We start from the raw sequence: 14,076 nt of genomic DNA, 5'->3' as shown, positions 1-14,076 counted from the left end.
GGGAAAAATGATTTGCTGTTTCGGGAGTGACTACTGGAGGAGGGAAGGGGGAGATACTGTGTTTAATTTTGATTCAAACAGTGGAATTAAAGACTAAATCCAACTCAGAAACTTACTTCATTTGCCTTGTATTGAAAATCAGACCTTTGCATTAAGAAAAAATTGCCAATTAGCTAAGTGAGTAACATTCATTTGCAGTGTTGCTTAAGTACCCACATCAGAGAATATCTTTGTGTGCGTTTTCATATAATCTGTCTTATTAAAGGTGTCTTTCACTTATTATCAAGTTCTCTGTGCTTTTGAGGCTATTATTGTTACAGGTTTGATATGTCTTTTTTGTGCCTCCAGTTCTGGCCTGCCTTGGTTTTCTTTCCGCTTCCAAACGAGGCGCTTTAATGACCTGTGCCATCGTGTTATGGGTCCTTCTGGGAACTCCTGCTGGATATGTGTCTGCTAAAATGTATAAGAGTAAGTATGACAACTGTTATTATTCTAGTAAGCTGCTGTGTTAAATGTAGAAATTAAAAGGCAGTAAAATAGAAAATTTAAAAATCGCATGGGGGATTTTAGGCCACTGATTAAAATGTAATTGTGTCTTGGTTACTCTAAGTATTTGTAAAAGGGACTAAATCAAATTGCTACAGTAACTATTCTGTCTTTTATTTCCTCAGCATTTAAAGGTGTTAACTGGAATACAAATTTTCTGCTGACAGCACTATTATGCCCTGGGTTAGTATCTCGCCTTCTCTTTTCTTTATGCAATTATACCCTTTCTTATACTTCATCTTGGAAAAAGCATTGTATACAGTGATGAAGAGCAGAAAGGAGATGAATGACCACTGTGTTTTCTATAGCTGTAGCATTCTCTGTCTGTTGTGTCTGCATTCTTTTCGTCTTTTTGTACATCTTAACCTCTACCACAGAGAGCAGACGATGCTGCTGCACTATTCCATTTTGATCTTTGTTTCTGAGGCAGATTTCGTAACTGCTCATTTCAGTTATTCATCTTGCATTGCGTATCCTGTTAGAGCGGCAGTTTATGCACCACCTGGTGTTATTTGCCTCGTCTCTGCCTTCAGCGGTTATTCCTTCCTGTCTTACCTGGTTACTGCAGTTCCAAGGTGGGGTCAGAGTCAGAGTGCGAGTGGGAGTGCTGCTGCTCAGTGGCTTAAGAGGAGCTCATTCAGGGGCCGGCCCCGTGACACAGTGGTTAAGTTTGCACGTTCTGCTTTGGCGGCCTGGGGTTTGCCAGTTCAGATCCCAGGTGCGGACCTACACACAGCTTGGCAAGCCATGCTCTGGCAGGCATCCCACATATCAAGTAGACGGAGAAGGCACGGATATTAGCTCAGGGCCAGTCTTCCTCAGAAAAAAGAGGAGGATTGGTGGCAGATGTTAGCTCAGGGCTAATCTTCCATTAAAAAAAAAAAAAGAGTAGCTCATTCAGTCCCCTAATGATAGAGATGCAGAACTGGTGGCCAAACCAGGGAGCAGCATGTTCAAGGTCACATGTGATGTCATTAATGGAGCCCGGGCTATACATAACTGGATGTATTCCCTGCATGCCGTCCAGTGTTCTTCCCACAGTACCTTGCTGATTAAGTCCTGGCTTGCTTAGGGTTTTATCTCCAAATTGTTTGATACGTTTTGTCTCAGTCAGCTTGGGCTACCATAACGAAATACTATAGACTCCATCTCTTAAACAACAGAAATTTATTTCTCATAGTTCTGGAGGCTGGGAAGTTCGAGATCAGGGCACCAACAGGGTCAGGTCCTGGTGAGAGCTCGCTTCCTGGCTTAATGATGGCAGCCTTCTTTCTGTGTCCTCACATAGTAGGGAGAGAACGAGAGAGGAGAGAGAGCACTCTCTGGTGTCTCGAATAGAGAGAGAGGGAGAGAGAGGAGAGAGAGAACTCTCTGGTGTCTCGGAGAGGAAGAGAACTCTCTGGTGTCTTGAAGAGAGAGAGAGAGGAGAGAGAGAACTCTCTGGTGTCTCGAATAGAGAGAGAGGGAGAGAGAGAGGAGAGAGAGAACTCTCTGGTGTCTCGAATAGAGAGAGAGGGAGAGAGAGAGGAGAGAGAGAACTCTCTGGTGTCTCGGAGAGAGAGAGAGAGAGAATTCTCTGGTATCTCTTCTTATAAGGACACTAACCCCATCATGAAGGCCCACCTTCATGACCTCATCTAAACCCGATCGCCTCCCAAAGGCCCCATCTCCAAATACCATCACCTTAGAGAGCAGGACATCAACATTTGAATTTTCAGGGACACAATTCCATCAATACTCTGTTTCATTTTTAAAAATTCTTACCTTTGTATGTCCTGAAGGACAGGAGTTTTGTTTTTTTTTAAGGAAAATGCAGTAGATTATATCTTTTTTCTCTGTGTAATATATTTTTATTGAGGTAACATTAGTTTATAACATGTAAATTTCAGGTGTACATCATTATATTTCAACTTCTATATACAGTACATTGTATTCACCACCAAAAGTCTAGTTTCCATCTGTCACCATACAAATGTGTCCCTTTACCCCTTTTGTCCTCCTCCCTGCCCACTTCCCCTCTGGTAACCACTAATCTGTTCTCTGTATCTGTGTGATTGTTATTGTTTTTTTTATTTCCACATATGAGTGAAATCATATGGTATTTGTTGGATTATATCTTAACCGTTATGTGATACTTTAATTCCTATTTGTTACAAAATTCCCATGTCCTTGATGCTAGAATTGTGTTAAAATGGTGGAAGAGGTCCTATAATGAAAGTTATATATAGCAAATTCAATTACATTATATATTGATTAGTGACAAAATGAGAGCCAATGCTTTAAAAGTGCCCTATGACGGAGCATAATGCCATGAGTGAAGCAATGCAGTGATAGGTTCAGTAGACTCATCATCTTTTATCTACACTTGGCTTGTTTTCCCCTAAACTCTAGGGAAAAAGCTAAGGTCATTGAACGGATTGAACATTGTAAGTTTGCACATCAAATATATGTCTCTCAGAATTTTTGACTTATTTAAAATAAGGACAATGCACTCCCCTCCCTCTCATCACCTTGAATAGGGCCATCTGCTTTTCTTATAACTCTTTTCAGGGAAACTAGAATGGTGGTCTTTCCTGAGGTGAAGGCTTTAATAGACTTATGTAAGGAGATACTTTTAACAATATTTCAGGTATTTGTTGCTTCAAGTTCAAGACTTAGATGAATCTCAAACTGAATAAATTTGGTAACAAAGTGCCATTGTGCCGAAGTTGTTATACTGGATTGTAATGCAAGGGATATTGCATGCAAGAATCAGTCAATAAACCATCTACTATTCTCTGCATCATTTAGTTACTCCTTCAACATACTTATTGTGGGTTTTTTTGTTTTTGTTTTTACTATATATAAGGCATTATGCTAGGCATTATAGAGGAAATAAATGTAAATCGCCCTGAAAACTCTGTCTTCATGGCTTAAGGTGAATAGTAATGGCCCATTTTTCATTATACAGATGTTCTATCTTATGGTAAAAATAAGTTACATCATTGAAATAGAAATAGTGCAAGATTAGAATGTACTATATCAATAATCTTTTTTTTAAGATTGACACCTGAGCTAACAACCATTGCCAGTGTTTTTTTTTTCTTTTTCTGCTTTTTCTCCCCAAATCACCCCAGTACATGGTTGTGTATTTTAGTTGCGGGTCCTTCTAGTTGTGGCATGTGGGATGCTGCCTCAACGTGACCTGATGAGTGGTGCCATGTCTGTGCCCAGGATCCGAACCGGTGAAACCCTGGGCCACTGAAGTGGAGCACGTGAACTTAACCACTTGGCTACGGGCCTGGCCCTATATTGATAATCTTGATTAGCCAAATTGAACAATCATTGTCTGAAAAGTGTTAGCATTTGCAATGCACTATGAGCTGTTTTTATTATGTTTTCTATGTGATCAATTTTGAAGAATGTTTTAAAAATTAGAGTCGAAATTCATAATAACATGCGCTATGAAATGATGTAGTATCAAACCACAATTTTGTAAAAATAAAAAAAAAAATCTAATTTGAAAAGCAACTGTTAACAGTGATTGTCTCCTGGGTGGGTTACTGGATGGCTGGGTGACAGGAGTATGAAGCAGACTACTTTTCACTCTTTCTTTTCACTTTTGGTTTTTCACCTTTTGCATTGTGTACCATATGCATGTATTACTTATTTTTAAATAATTTCATTGTAAACAACAATAACAATAATTCATAACCATGTATTGAAGCGGAGAGGTAACTTTAGAGGCTACCAGCACAGGCTTTAGAGTCAGACACACACACATGCCATTCACTCTATACATACATAGGGTTTCATTTCCCAATTCTGCCTTTTTCTAGTTATGAGGCCTTGAGCAGGTTGTGAATAATGCTGCAATGAACGCAGGAGTGCAGATATCTCTTTGAGATCCTGTTTTCATTTTCTTTGGATATACACCCAGAATTGGTTTTGCTGGATCATATGGTAGTTCTATTTTTAATCTTTTGAGGAACCTCCATACTGTTTTCTATAGGTGCTGCACCAATTTACATTCTTACCAACAGTGTACAAGGGTTCCCTTTTTTCCACATCCTCGGCAACACTTGTTATTTCTTGTCTTTTTGGGAATAGCCATTCTAACAGGTGTAAGGTGATATCTCATGGTTTTGTTTGCATTTCCCTGATGATTCGTGATGTTGAGCACCTGTTCACGTACCTGTTGGCCATCTGTATGTCTTCAGTTCCTCTACCCATTTGTTAATCGGATTGTTGTGGTGGTTGTTTTTGCTATTGAGTTGTATGACTTCATATATTTTGGATATTAACTCCTTATCAGTTATAAGATTTACAGATATTTTCTCCTATTCAGTAGGTTGCCTTTTCGTTTTGTTGATTATTTCTTTGGCTGTATAGAAGCTTTTAAATTCGATGTAGTTCCACTTATTAATTTTTGCCTTTGCTGCTTGTGTTTTTGGTGTCATACTCAAAAAATTGTCGTGAAGATCAATGTCAAGGAGTTTTTCCCCTGTGTTTTCTTCTAGGAGTTTTATGGTTTCATGTCTTATGTTTAAGTCTTTAATCCATTTCAAGTTAATTTTTGTGAGTAATGTAAGATAGGGGTCCAATTTCATTCTTAAAGTAATTATCGTTTTCTCAACACCATTTATTGAAGAGACTATCCTTTCCCCATTCAGTATTCTTGGCTCCCTTGTCAAATATTAGTTGACCACATATGTGAGGATTTGTTTCTGGGCTTTCAAATCTGTTCCATTGGTCTATGTGTCTATTTTTATGCCCAGTACTATACTGGTTTTTTAAACAACAGGTATTTATTGTCTCACACATCTGGAGGCTAGAAATTGGATATCCAGGTATCAGCAGGGTTGGTGCCTTCTTTTTTATTAATTTTTTTATTTGGTATAATTGACATATATACCTTATATTAGTTTCAGGTGTGCAACATAATGATTCAATATTTGTATGCACTATAAAATGATCACCACAATAAGTTTGGTTACCATCCATCACTGTTTTGATTTCTCTAGCTTTGTAGTATAGTTTGAAATCAGGAATGTGATGCCTCCAGCTTTCTTCTTCTTTCTCAGGATTGCTTTGGTTATTGGGGGTCTTTTGTGGTTCCATGTGAAATTTAGGATTGTTTTTTTCTATCTCTGTGAAAAGTATCATTGGAATTTTTAGCTGCTAATCTACTAATCTACTTTCTGTCTCTATGGACTTGACTATGCTGGAAATTTCATATAAATTGAATCATAAAAAATGTGACCTCTTGCATCTGACTTCTTTCACTTAGCATAATGTTTTGAAAGTTCATCCATGTTATAGCATGTATTTGTACTTCATTACTTTTATGATAGAATAATGTTCCATTATATCGATTACCACTTTTTGTTTGTCTATTCATCATTTGGGCTGTTTCAGCTTTTGGATATTGTGAATAGAGCAGCTATGAACATTTTTGTCAAGATGATTGGCCCTGAGCTAATATCTGTTGCCAATTTTCCTCTTTTTGCTTGAGGAAGATTGTTGCTGAGCTAACATCTGTGCCAATCTTCCTCTATTTTATGTGGGATGCCGCCACAGCATGGCTTGACAAGCAGTGCTGGGTCCATGCCCAGAATCCAAAACCTGTGAACCCTGGGCCACCAAAGTGGAGCACGTGAACTTAACCACTATGCCACTAGGCTAGCCCCTGCTATGAACTTTTGTGTATACTGTTTTGAGTGAACATATACTTTCAATTCTACTGGGTTTATACCTGAGAGTGGAATTGCTGGGTCTTATGATAATTCTGTTTACCATTTTGAGAAACTGCCAGACTGTTTTCAAAAGTGGTTGCATCATTTTACATTCCTACCAGCAATGTATGAGAGTTCCAGCTTCTCCACACCCTAACCAACATTTGTTATTATCTCTGTTTTTGATTATAATCATCCTAGTGAGTGTGAAGTGACAATTCATTGTAATTTTAATTTGCATTTTCCTGATGGCTAATGGTATTGAGCATCTTTTCATGTGCTTATTGGCCATTTTCATATCTTCTTTGGAAATATATCAATTCAAATCCTTTGCCCATTTTTAAATGGGGTTATTTTACTTTTTATTGTTGAATTGTAGGAGCTCTTTATATATTCAGGTTACTAGATTCTTATAAGATATATGATTTATAAATATTTTCTTCCATTCTGTGAATTGTCGTCTCAGTTTCTCGATCGTTTTCTTTGAAGTTGAAAACTTTTTAATTTTGATGACATTCAATTTATTTATCTTTTCTTTGGTTGTTTGTGCTTTAGGTGTCATATTTAAGAAGCCTAATCTAAGGTCACTAAAATTTGTGCATATTTCTTGTAATAGTTTTATAGTTTTACATCTTAAATTTAGATGTTTATCCATCTTGAGTTCATTTTTGTATATGGTGTGAAGTAGGGGTCCAACTTCATTCTTTTGTACGTGGATATCCAGTTGTCCTGACGTTATTTGTTGAAAAGAATATTCTCCCCCAATTGAATTGTATTGACTCCCTTGTTGAAACTCAAATGACCATAAATCTTTGATTTTATTTCTGGGCTCTCAATCCTAATCCATTAGTCTGTATGTCTGTCCTTAGGCCAGTACCCGGAGTCTTGATTACTGTAGCTTAGTATAAATTTTGAAGTTAGAAAATGTGAGACCTCTAACTTTGTTCTTTTTCAAGATTGTTTTGGTTATTCTGGAATTTTGTATTTCCTGATGAATTTTAGGAAGAGCTTTTCGATTTCTTCACAAAGCTGCCTGGGAGTTTGCTAGGGATGGCGTGGAATCCATAGATCAGTTTGGGGAATATTGCCATTTTAACGGTGGTAAGTCTTCCAGCGCACGAGCACAGGATGTCTTTCTGTTTATTTGGTCTTCTTTAATTTCTTTCAATGACATTATACTTTGTCTTATTTCAAATCTTTCAAATTTGTTGAGACTTGCTTTATGGCCTAACATATGGTCTACCCTGGAGAATGTTCCATGTACCCTTGAGGGGAATGTGTTCTGTAGATGTCTGTTAGGTCTAATATGTTTATAGTGTTGTTAACGTCTTCCGTTTCCTTGCTGATCTCCTGTTTAGTTGTTCTATCCATTATTGAAAGGGGGTATTTAAGTCTCCAACTATTAGTATTGAATTGTCTATTTCTCCTTTTGTTCTGTCGGTTTTTGCTTCATATATTTTGGGGTTCTGCAGTTAGGTATGTATATGTTTATAATTGTTGTATATTCTTGATAGATTGACCCTCTTATCGTTATAAAATGTCCTTCTTTGCCTCTCATAATCCTTTTTGTCTTAAAGTCTATTTTGTCTGATAGAAATATAGCTACTCTAGCTCTCTTTTCATTACTGTTTGCATGATATTTATATTTATATGTAGTATAATACAGTCCTTTTATTTTCAACTTATTTATTTCTCTGAATCAAAGTTATGTCTCTTGTAGACATCATATATTTGGATCTTTCTTTTTTGGTCCATTTTGTCAACCTGTGACTTTTTTCTTTTTTTTCATTGTGGTCTTTCTTTTTTTTTTTTTTTATTAATGTTATGATAGATTACAACCTTGTGAGATTTCAGTTGTACATTTTTGTTAGTCATGTTGTGGGTACACCACTTCCCCCTCTGTGCCCTCCCCCCACCCCCCCTTTTCCCTGGTAACCACCGATCAGATCTCCTTATCAATATACTAACTTCCACCTATGAGTGGAGTCATATACAGTTCGTCTTTCTCTGACTGGCTTATTTCGCTTAACATAATACCCTCGAGGTCCATCCACGTTGCTGCGAATGGGCCAATTTTGTCTTTTTTTATGGCTGAGTAGTATTCCATTGTGTATATATACCACATCTTCTTTATCCACTCATCAGTTTCTGGGCATGTAGGCTGGTTCCATGTCTTGGCTATTGTAAATAATGCTGCGATGAACATAGGGGTGCAACGGACTCTTGAGATTTCTGATATCAGGTTCTTAGGATAGATACCCAGTAATGGGATGGCTGGGTCATAGGGTATTTCTATTTTTAACTTTTTGAGAAATCTCCATACTGTTTTCCATAGTGGCTGTACCAGTTTGCATTCCCACCAACAGTGTATGAGGGTTCCTTTTTCTCCACATCCTCTCCAACATTTGTCACTCTTGGTTTTGGATGTTTTTGCCAATCTAACGGGTGTAAGGTGATATCTTAGTGTAGTTTTGATTTGCATTTCCCTGATGATTAGCGATGATGAACATCTTTTCATGTGTCTATTGGCCATATTCATATCTTCTTTTGAGAAATGTCTGTTCATGTCCTCTGCCCATTTTTTGATCGGGTTGTTTGTCTTTTTGTTGCTAATCAGTGTGAGTTCTTTGTATATTATGGAGATTAACCCTTTGTCGGATAAGTGGCATATAAATATTTTTTCCCAATTAGTGGGCTGTTTTCTTGTTTCAATCCTGTTTTCCCTTGCCTTGAAGAAGCTCTTTAGTCTGATGAAGTCCCATTCTTTCTATTGTTTCCCTCAACTGAGGAGTTACAGTGTCCGAAAAGATTCTTTTGAAACTGATGTCAAAGAGTGTACTGTCTATATTCTCTTCCAAAATACTTATTGTCTCAGGCCTAATCTTTAGGTCTTTGATCCATTTTGAGTTTATTTTGGTGTGTGGTGAAAAAGAATGGTCAATTTTCAATCTTTTGCATGTGGCTGTCCAGTTTTCCCAGCACCATTTGTTGAAGAGACTTTCTTTTCTCCATTGTAGGCCCTCTGCTCCTTTGTCGAAGATTAGCTGTCCATAGATATGTGGTTTCATCTCTGGGCTTTCAATTCTGTTCCATTGATCTGTGGACCTGTTTTTGTACCAGTACCATGCTGTTTTGATCACTGTAGCTTTGTAGTATGTTTTGAAATCGGGGATTGTGATTCCGCCGGCTTTGTTTTTGCTCAGGATTGCTTTAGCAATTCGGGGTCTTTTGTTGCCCCATATGAATTTTAGGATTGTTTGTTCAATTTCTGTGAAGAATGTTCTTGGGATTCTGATTGGGATAGCATTGAATCTGTAGATTGCTTTAGGTAGAATGGACATTTTAACTATGTTTAGTCTTCCAATCCATGTGCAAGGAATGTCTTTCCATCTCTTTATGTCATCATCAATTTCTTTCAAGAAAGTCTTGTAGTTTTCATTGTATAGATCCTTCACTTCCTTGGTTAAGTTTATCCCAAGGTATTTTATTCTTTTCGTTGCGATTGTGAATGGGATTGAGTTCTTGAGTTCTTTTTCTGTTAGTTCATTGTTAGTGTATAGAAATGCTACTGATTTATGCTTGTTAATTTTATACCCTGCTACTTTGCTGTAGTTGTTGATTATTTCTAATAGTTTTTCTATGGATTCTTTGGGGTTTTCTATATATAAGATCATGTCGCTACAAACAGCGAGAGTTTTACTTCTTCGTTACCTATTTGGATTCCTTTTATTTCTTTTTCCTGCCGAATTGCTCTGGCCAGCACCTCCAGTACTATGTTGAATAGGAGTGGTGAAAGTGGGCACCCTTGTCTTGTTCCTGTCCTCAGAGGGATGGCTTTCAGTTTTTGTCCATTGAGTATGATGTTGGCTGTGGGTCTGTCATATATGGCCTTTATTATGTTGAGGTACTTTCCTTCTATACCCATTTTACTGAGGGTTTTTTATCATAAATGGGTGTTGGATCTTGTCAAATGCTTTCTCTGCATCTATTGAGATGATCATGTGGTTTTTGTTTTTCATTTTGTTGATGTAGTGTATCACGTTGATTGACTTGCGGATGTTGAACCATCCCTGTGTCCCTAGTATAAATCCCACTTGATCATGGTGTATAATCTTTTTGATGTATTGCTGTATTCAGTTTGCCAGAATTTTGTTGAGGATTTTTGCATCTATGTTCATCAGTGATATCGGCCTGTAGTTCTCCTTCTTTGTGTTGTCCTTGTCAGGTTTGGGGATCAGAGTGATGTTGGCTTCATAGAATGTGTTAGGGAGTTCTCCATCTTTCTCAATTTTCTGGAACAGTTTGAGGAGAATAGGTATTAAGTCTTCTTTGAATGTTTGGTAGAATTCTCCAGAGAAGCCGTCTGGTCCTGGACTCTTATTTTTGGGGAGGTTTTTGATTACCGTTTCTATTTCCTTACTTGTGATTGGCCTATTCGGATTCTCCATTTCTTCCTGATTCAGTTTGGGGAGATTGTAGGAGTCTAGGAATTTGTCCATTTCTTCCAGGTTGTGCAATTTGTTGGCATATAGTTTTTCATAGTATTCTCTTATGATCTCTTATATTTCATTGGTATCTGTTGTGATTTCTCCTCTGTCATTCCTAATTTTATTAATTTGCGATTTCTCTCTTCTTTTCTTGGTGAGTCTGGCTAGGGGTTTGTCGATTTTGTTAATTCTTTCGAAGAACCAACTCTTTGTTTCATTGATCCTTTCTATTGTCTTTTTTGTTTCAATATCGTTTATTTCTGCTCTAATTTTTATTATTTCCCTCCTTCTACTGACTCTGGGCTTTGTTTGTTCTTCTTCTTCTAGTTCTGTTAGGTGTCGTTTAGGTTGCTTATGTGAGCTTTTTCTTGTTTAGTGAGGTGAGCCTGTATTGCGATGAATTTCCCTCTTAGGACTGCTTTTGCTGCATCCCAAATAATTTGGTATGTCGTGTTCTCATTTTCATTAGTCTCCAGATAAAATTTGATTTCTTCTTTAATTTCTTCAATGATCCATTGTTTGTTGAGAAGCGTGTTGTTTAGTCTCCACATTTTTGCACCTTTCTCTGCTTTTTTCTTGTAGTTGATTTCTAGTTTAATAGCATTATGATCAGAAAAGATGCTTGATATTATTTCAACTCTCTTGTATTTATTGATGTTTGCTTTGGTTCCCAAAATATGGTCAATCCTTGAGAATGTTCCATGTGCACTTGAGAAGAATGTGTAACCTGCTGTTTTTGGATGAAGTGTTCTATATATATCTATTAAGTCCATCTGGTCTAATTTTTCATTTAATTCTATTATTTCCTTGTTGATTTTCTGTCTGGATGTTCTGTCCATTGGTGTTAATGGTGTGTTGAGGTCCCCTACTATTATCGTATTGTTGTTGATGTCTTCTTTTAGTTCTATTAAGAGTTGCTTTACAAATTTTGGTGCTCCTGTGTTGGGTGCGTATATATTTATAAGTGTTATGTCTTCTTGGTGGAGAGTCCCTTTTATCATTATATACTGTTCCTCTTTATCTTTCTTTATCTGTTTTGCTTTGAAATCTACCTTGTCTGATATTAGTATAGCGACACCTGCTTTCTTTTGTTCATTATTAGCTTGGAGTATTGTTCTCCATCCCTTCACTCTGAGTCTGTGTTTGTCTTTGGGGCTGAGGTGTGTTTCCTGGAGGCAGCATATTGTTGGATCTTGTTCTTTGATCCATCCTGCCACTCTGTGTCTTTTGATTGGGGAGTTCAATCCATTTACATTTAGAGTGATTATTGAGATGTGGGGGCCTACCACTACCATTTTGTGTCTTGTTTTCCGGTTTTCTTCAATTTCCTTTGTTTCTCGTCCCATGGTTTAATCTGTTCTGATGTAGAGCTGCTACTCTCTGTTGTTGTCCTTCTACTTATCTCCTCTGCTCTTGGTTTTGTAGCCCCTTTCCTTTTTTGGATTTTTCAGGAATGAGGGTTTTCCTGAGGATTTCCTGTAGAGGAGGTTTTGTGGCAATGAACTCCCTTAATTTTTGTTTATCTTGGAAAGTTTTTATTTCTCCATCGTATTTGAAGGATATTTTCGCTGGGTAGAGAATTCTCGGCTGTAGATTTTTGTCCTTCAGATTTTTGAATATATCATTCCACTCTCTTCTAGCCTGTAAAGTTTCTGCTGAGAAATCTGCTGATAGCCTGATGGGGGTTCCTTTGTAGGTTAGTTTCTTTTGCCTGGCTGTCCTTAGTATTTTCTCCTTGTCATTGACTTTTGCTAGCTTCACTACTATATGCCGTGGAGTTGGTCTTCTTGCATTGATAAAGTTTGGAGATCTATTGGCTTCTGTCACCTGAAGATCCATCTCTCTCAGCAGATTTGGGAAGTTCTCAGCCATTATTTCTTTGAATAGGCTTTCTGCCCCTTTCTCCTTCTCTTCTCCCTCTGGTATACCTATAATCCTTACATTGCATCTCCTAATTGTGTCTGATAATTCTCGGAGAGTTTCTCCATTTCTTTTTAGTCTTGCTTCTCTCTCCTCCTCTGCCTGCAGCAATTCTATATTGCCATCTTCCAAATTGCTAATTCTTTCCTCCATATTATCGGCCCTACTGTTCAGAGCATCTAGATTTTTCTTAATCTCCTCTATTGTGTTCTTCATTTCCAATATTTCTGTTTGGTTCTTCTTTATCGTATCAAACTCTTTTGTGACATAGCTCCTGAACTCGTTGAGTTGTCAGTCAGAATTCTCTCTTAACTCATTGAGTATTTTAATGATGGCTGTTTTGAAGTCATCATCATTTAGGTTATATATCTCATTTTCTTTGGGATTGTTTTCTGTGTATTTGTTACTTTCTTTCTGTTCTGGAGATTTAATGTATTTTTTCATATTGCTTGATGTTGTTGATTTGTGCCTCCGCATGGAGATAGAGTTTAGTTGCTCCTTTCACTTGTTTCAGCTGCTGCGGTGGGGGAGCAGCTGTTTATACTGCACCAACCAGGAACCCTGTCCGCAGTTGCTAACTGGGCCTGGGCCCCTCCTCGTAGCCACAGTGGTCCTTTGGATTCCCTCCTCTGCCGTGGGGGCCGTCACAGGGGGGCTTCAGGCTGCTGGTGCCTACTGTTGCAGCCCACCTAGATGTGCTCCCTCCTTGGGGTCTGCAACGGTGTTATGGACTTTTCCAGCGGCCAGGGGTGGGATCACTTATATTTGTCGCTCCGTTGCTGTCAGCACCCACAAAATCTCACTTGTCCTCTATGGGTCGCAGGAGAGCTATTGGCATCTTCTACAGTCTGTGGTTAGTTCACCTAGCTATGCTGCTTTTGCCCTGGGGTCTTCCAGCCTTGTGGCTGGCGGCTGGGTGCCTTCTACTGGTGCTGTGCAGAGGCTTTCCCTAAGGCTGCTGTGAGCCTGTAGGGTTTCCCCCTAGGCTACGGAGCTGGGTCTCTGGAACTCCCCCCAGCCCCAGTCCTCTCCGAGATCTCCAGCTATCCCTAGTCCCACGGGGCGGGCAACGGCAGCTGGGGGTCGCCCCGCCCTCTGGGATTCTCTCCCGGCCTCTCCCAGAGCCGTGAATGCTGGGCGTGGCCCCTCTGCTAATGGCAGACAGAGAGTTTTGTCTGCTGCCCGGGCGGAACTCCGGCGCTTCCCCTCCAGGTCGCAGGACCGGCCTTTGAAGCTTCCCCCGGCCCCGGTCCTCTCTGAGATCTCCGGCAATCCCTAGCCTCACGGGGTGGGCAACGGCAGCTGGGGGTCGCCCCGCCCTCAGGGCTTCTCTCCCGGCCTCTGCCGGAGCCGTGAATGCTGGGCGTGGCCCCTCTGCTAATGGCAGACAGAGAGTTTTGTCTGCTGCC

General features: G+C 39.0%; 1 protein-coding gene across 4 annotated transcripts in view; it reads left to right on the top strand.

Annotated features, from left to right (window-relative positions):
• Window positions 1-14,076, top strand: part of LOC124245918 (transmembrane 9 superfamily member 2-like) — a 97,666-nt gene that overhangs the window by 53,829 nt on the left and 29,761 nt on the right. For all 4 annotated transcript variants that reach the window (XM_046673743.1, XM_046673741.1, XM_046673744.1 and 1 more), the window contains 2 exons: window positions 349-468; window positions 672-729. In XM_046673743.1, the coding sequence (XP_046529699.1) occupies window positions 349-468; window positions 672-729 (178 nt within the window). The remainder of the gene's footprint in view (window positions 1-348; window positions 469-671; window positions 730-14,076) is intronic.

Source organism: Equus quagga, chromosome 10 (assembly GCF_021613505.1).
Source record: "Equus quagga isolate Etosha38 chromosome 10, UCLA_HA_Equagga_1.0, whole genome shotgun sequence".
NCBI classification, from domain to species: Eukaryota; Metazoa; Chordata; class Mammalia; order Perissodactyla; family Equidae; genus Equus; species Equus quagga.
Note: the sequence above shows the minus strand (reverse complement) of the source record. Positions and strands in the feature narration are given on the sequence as shown.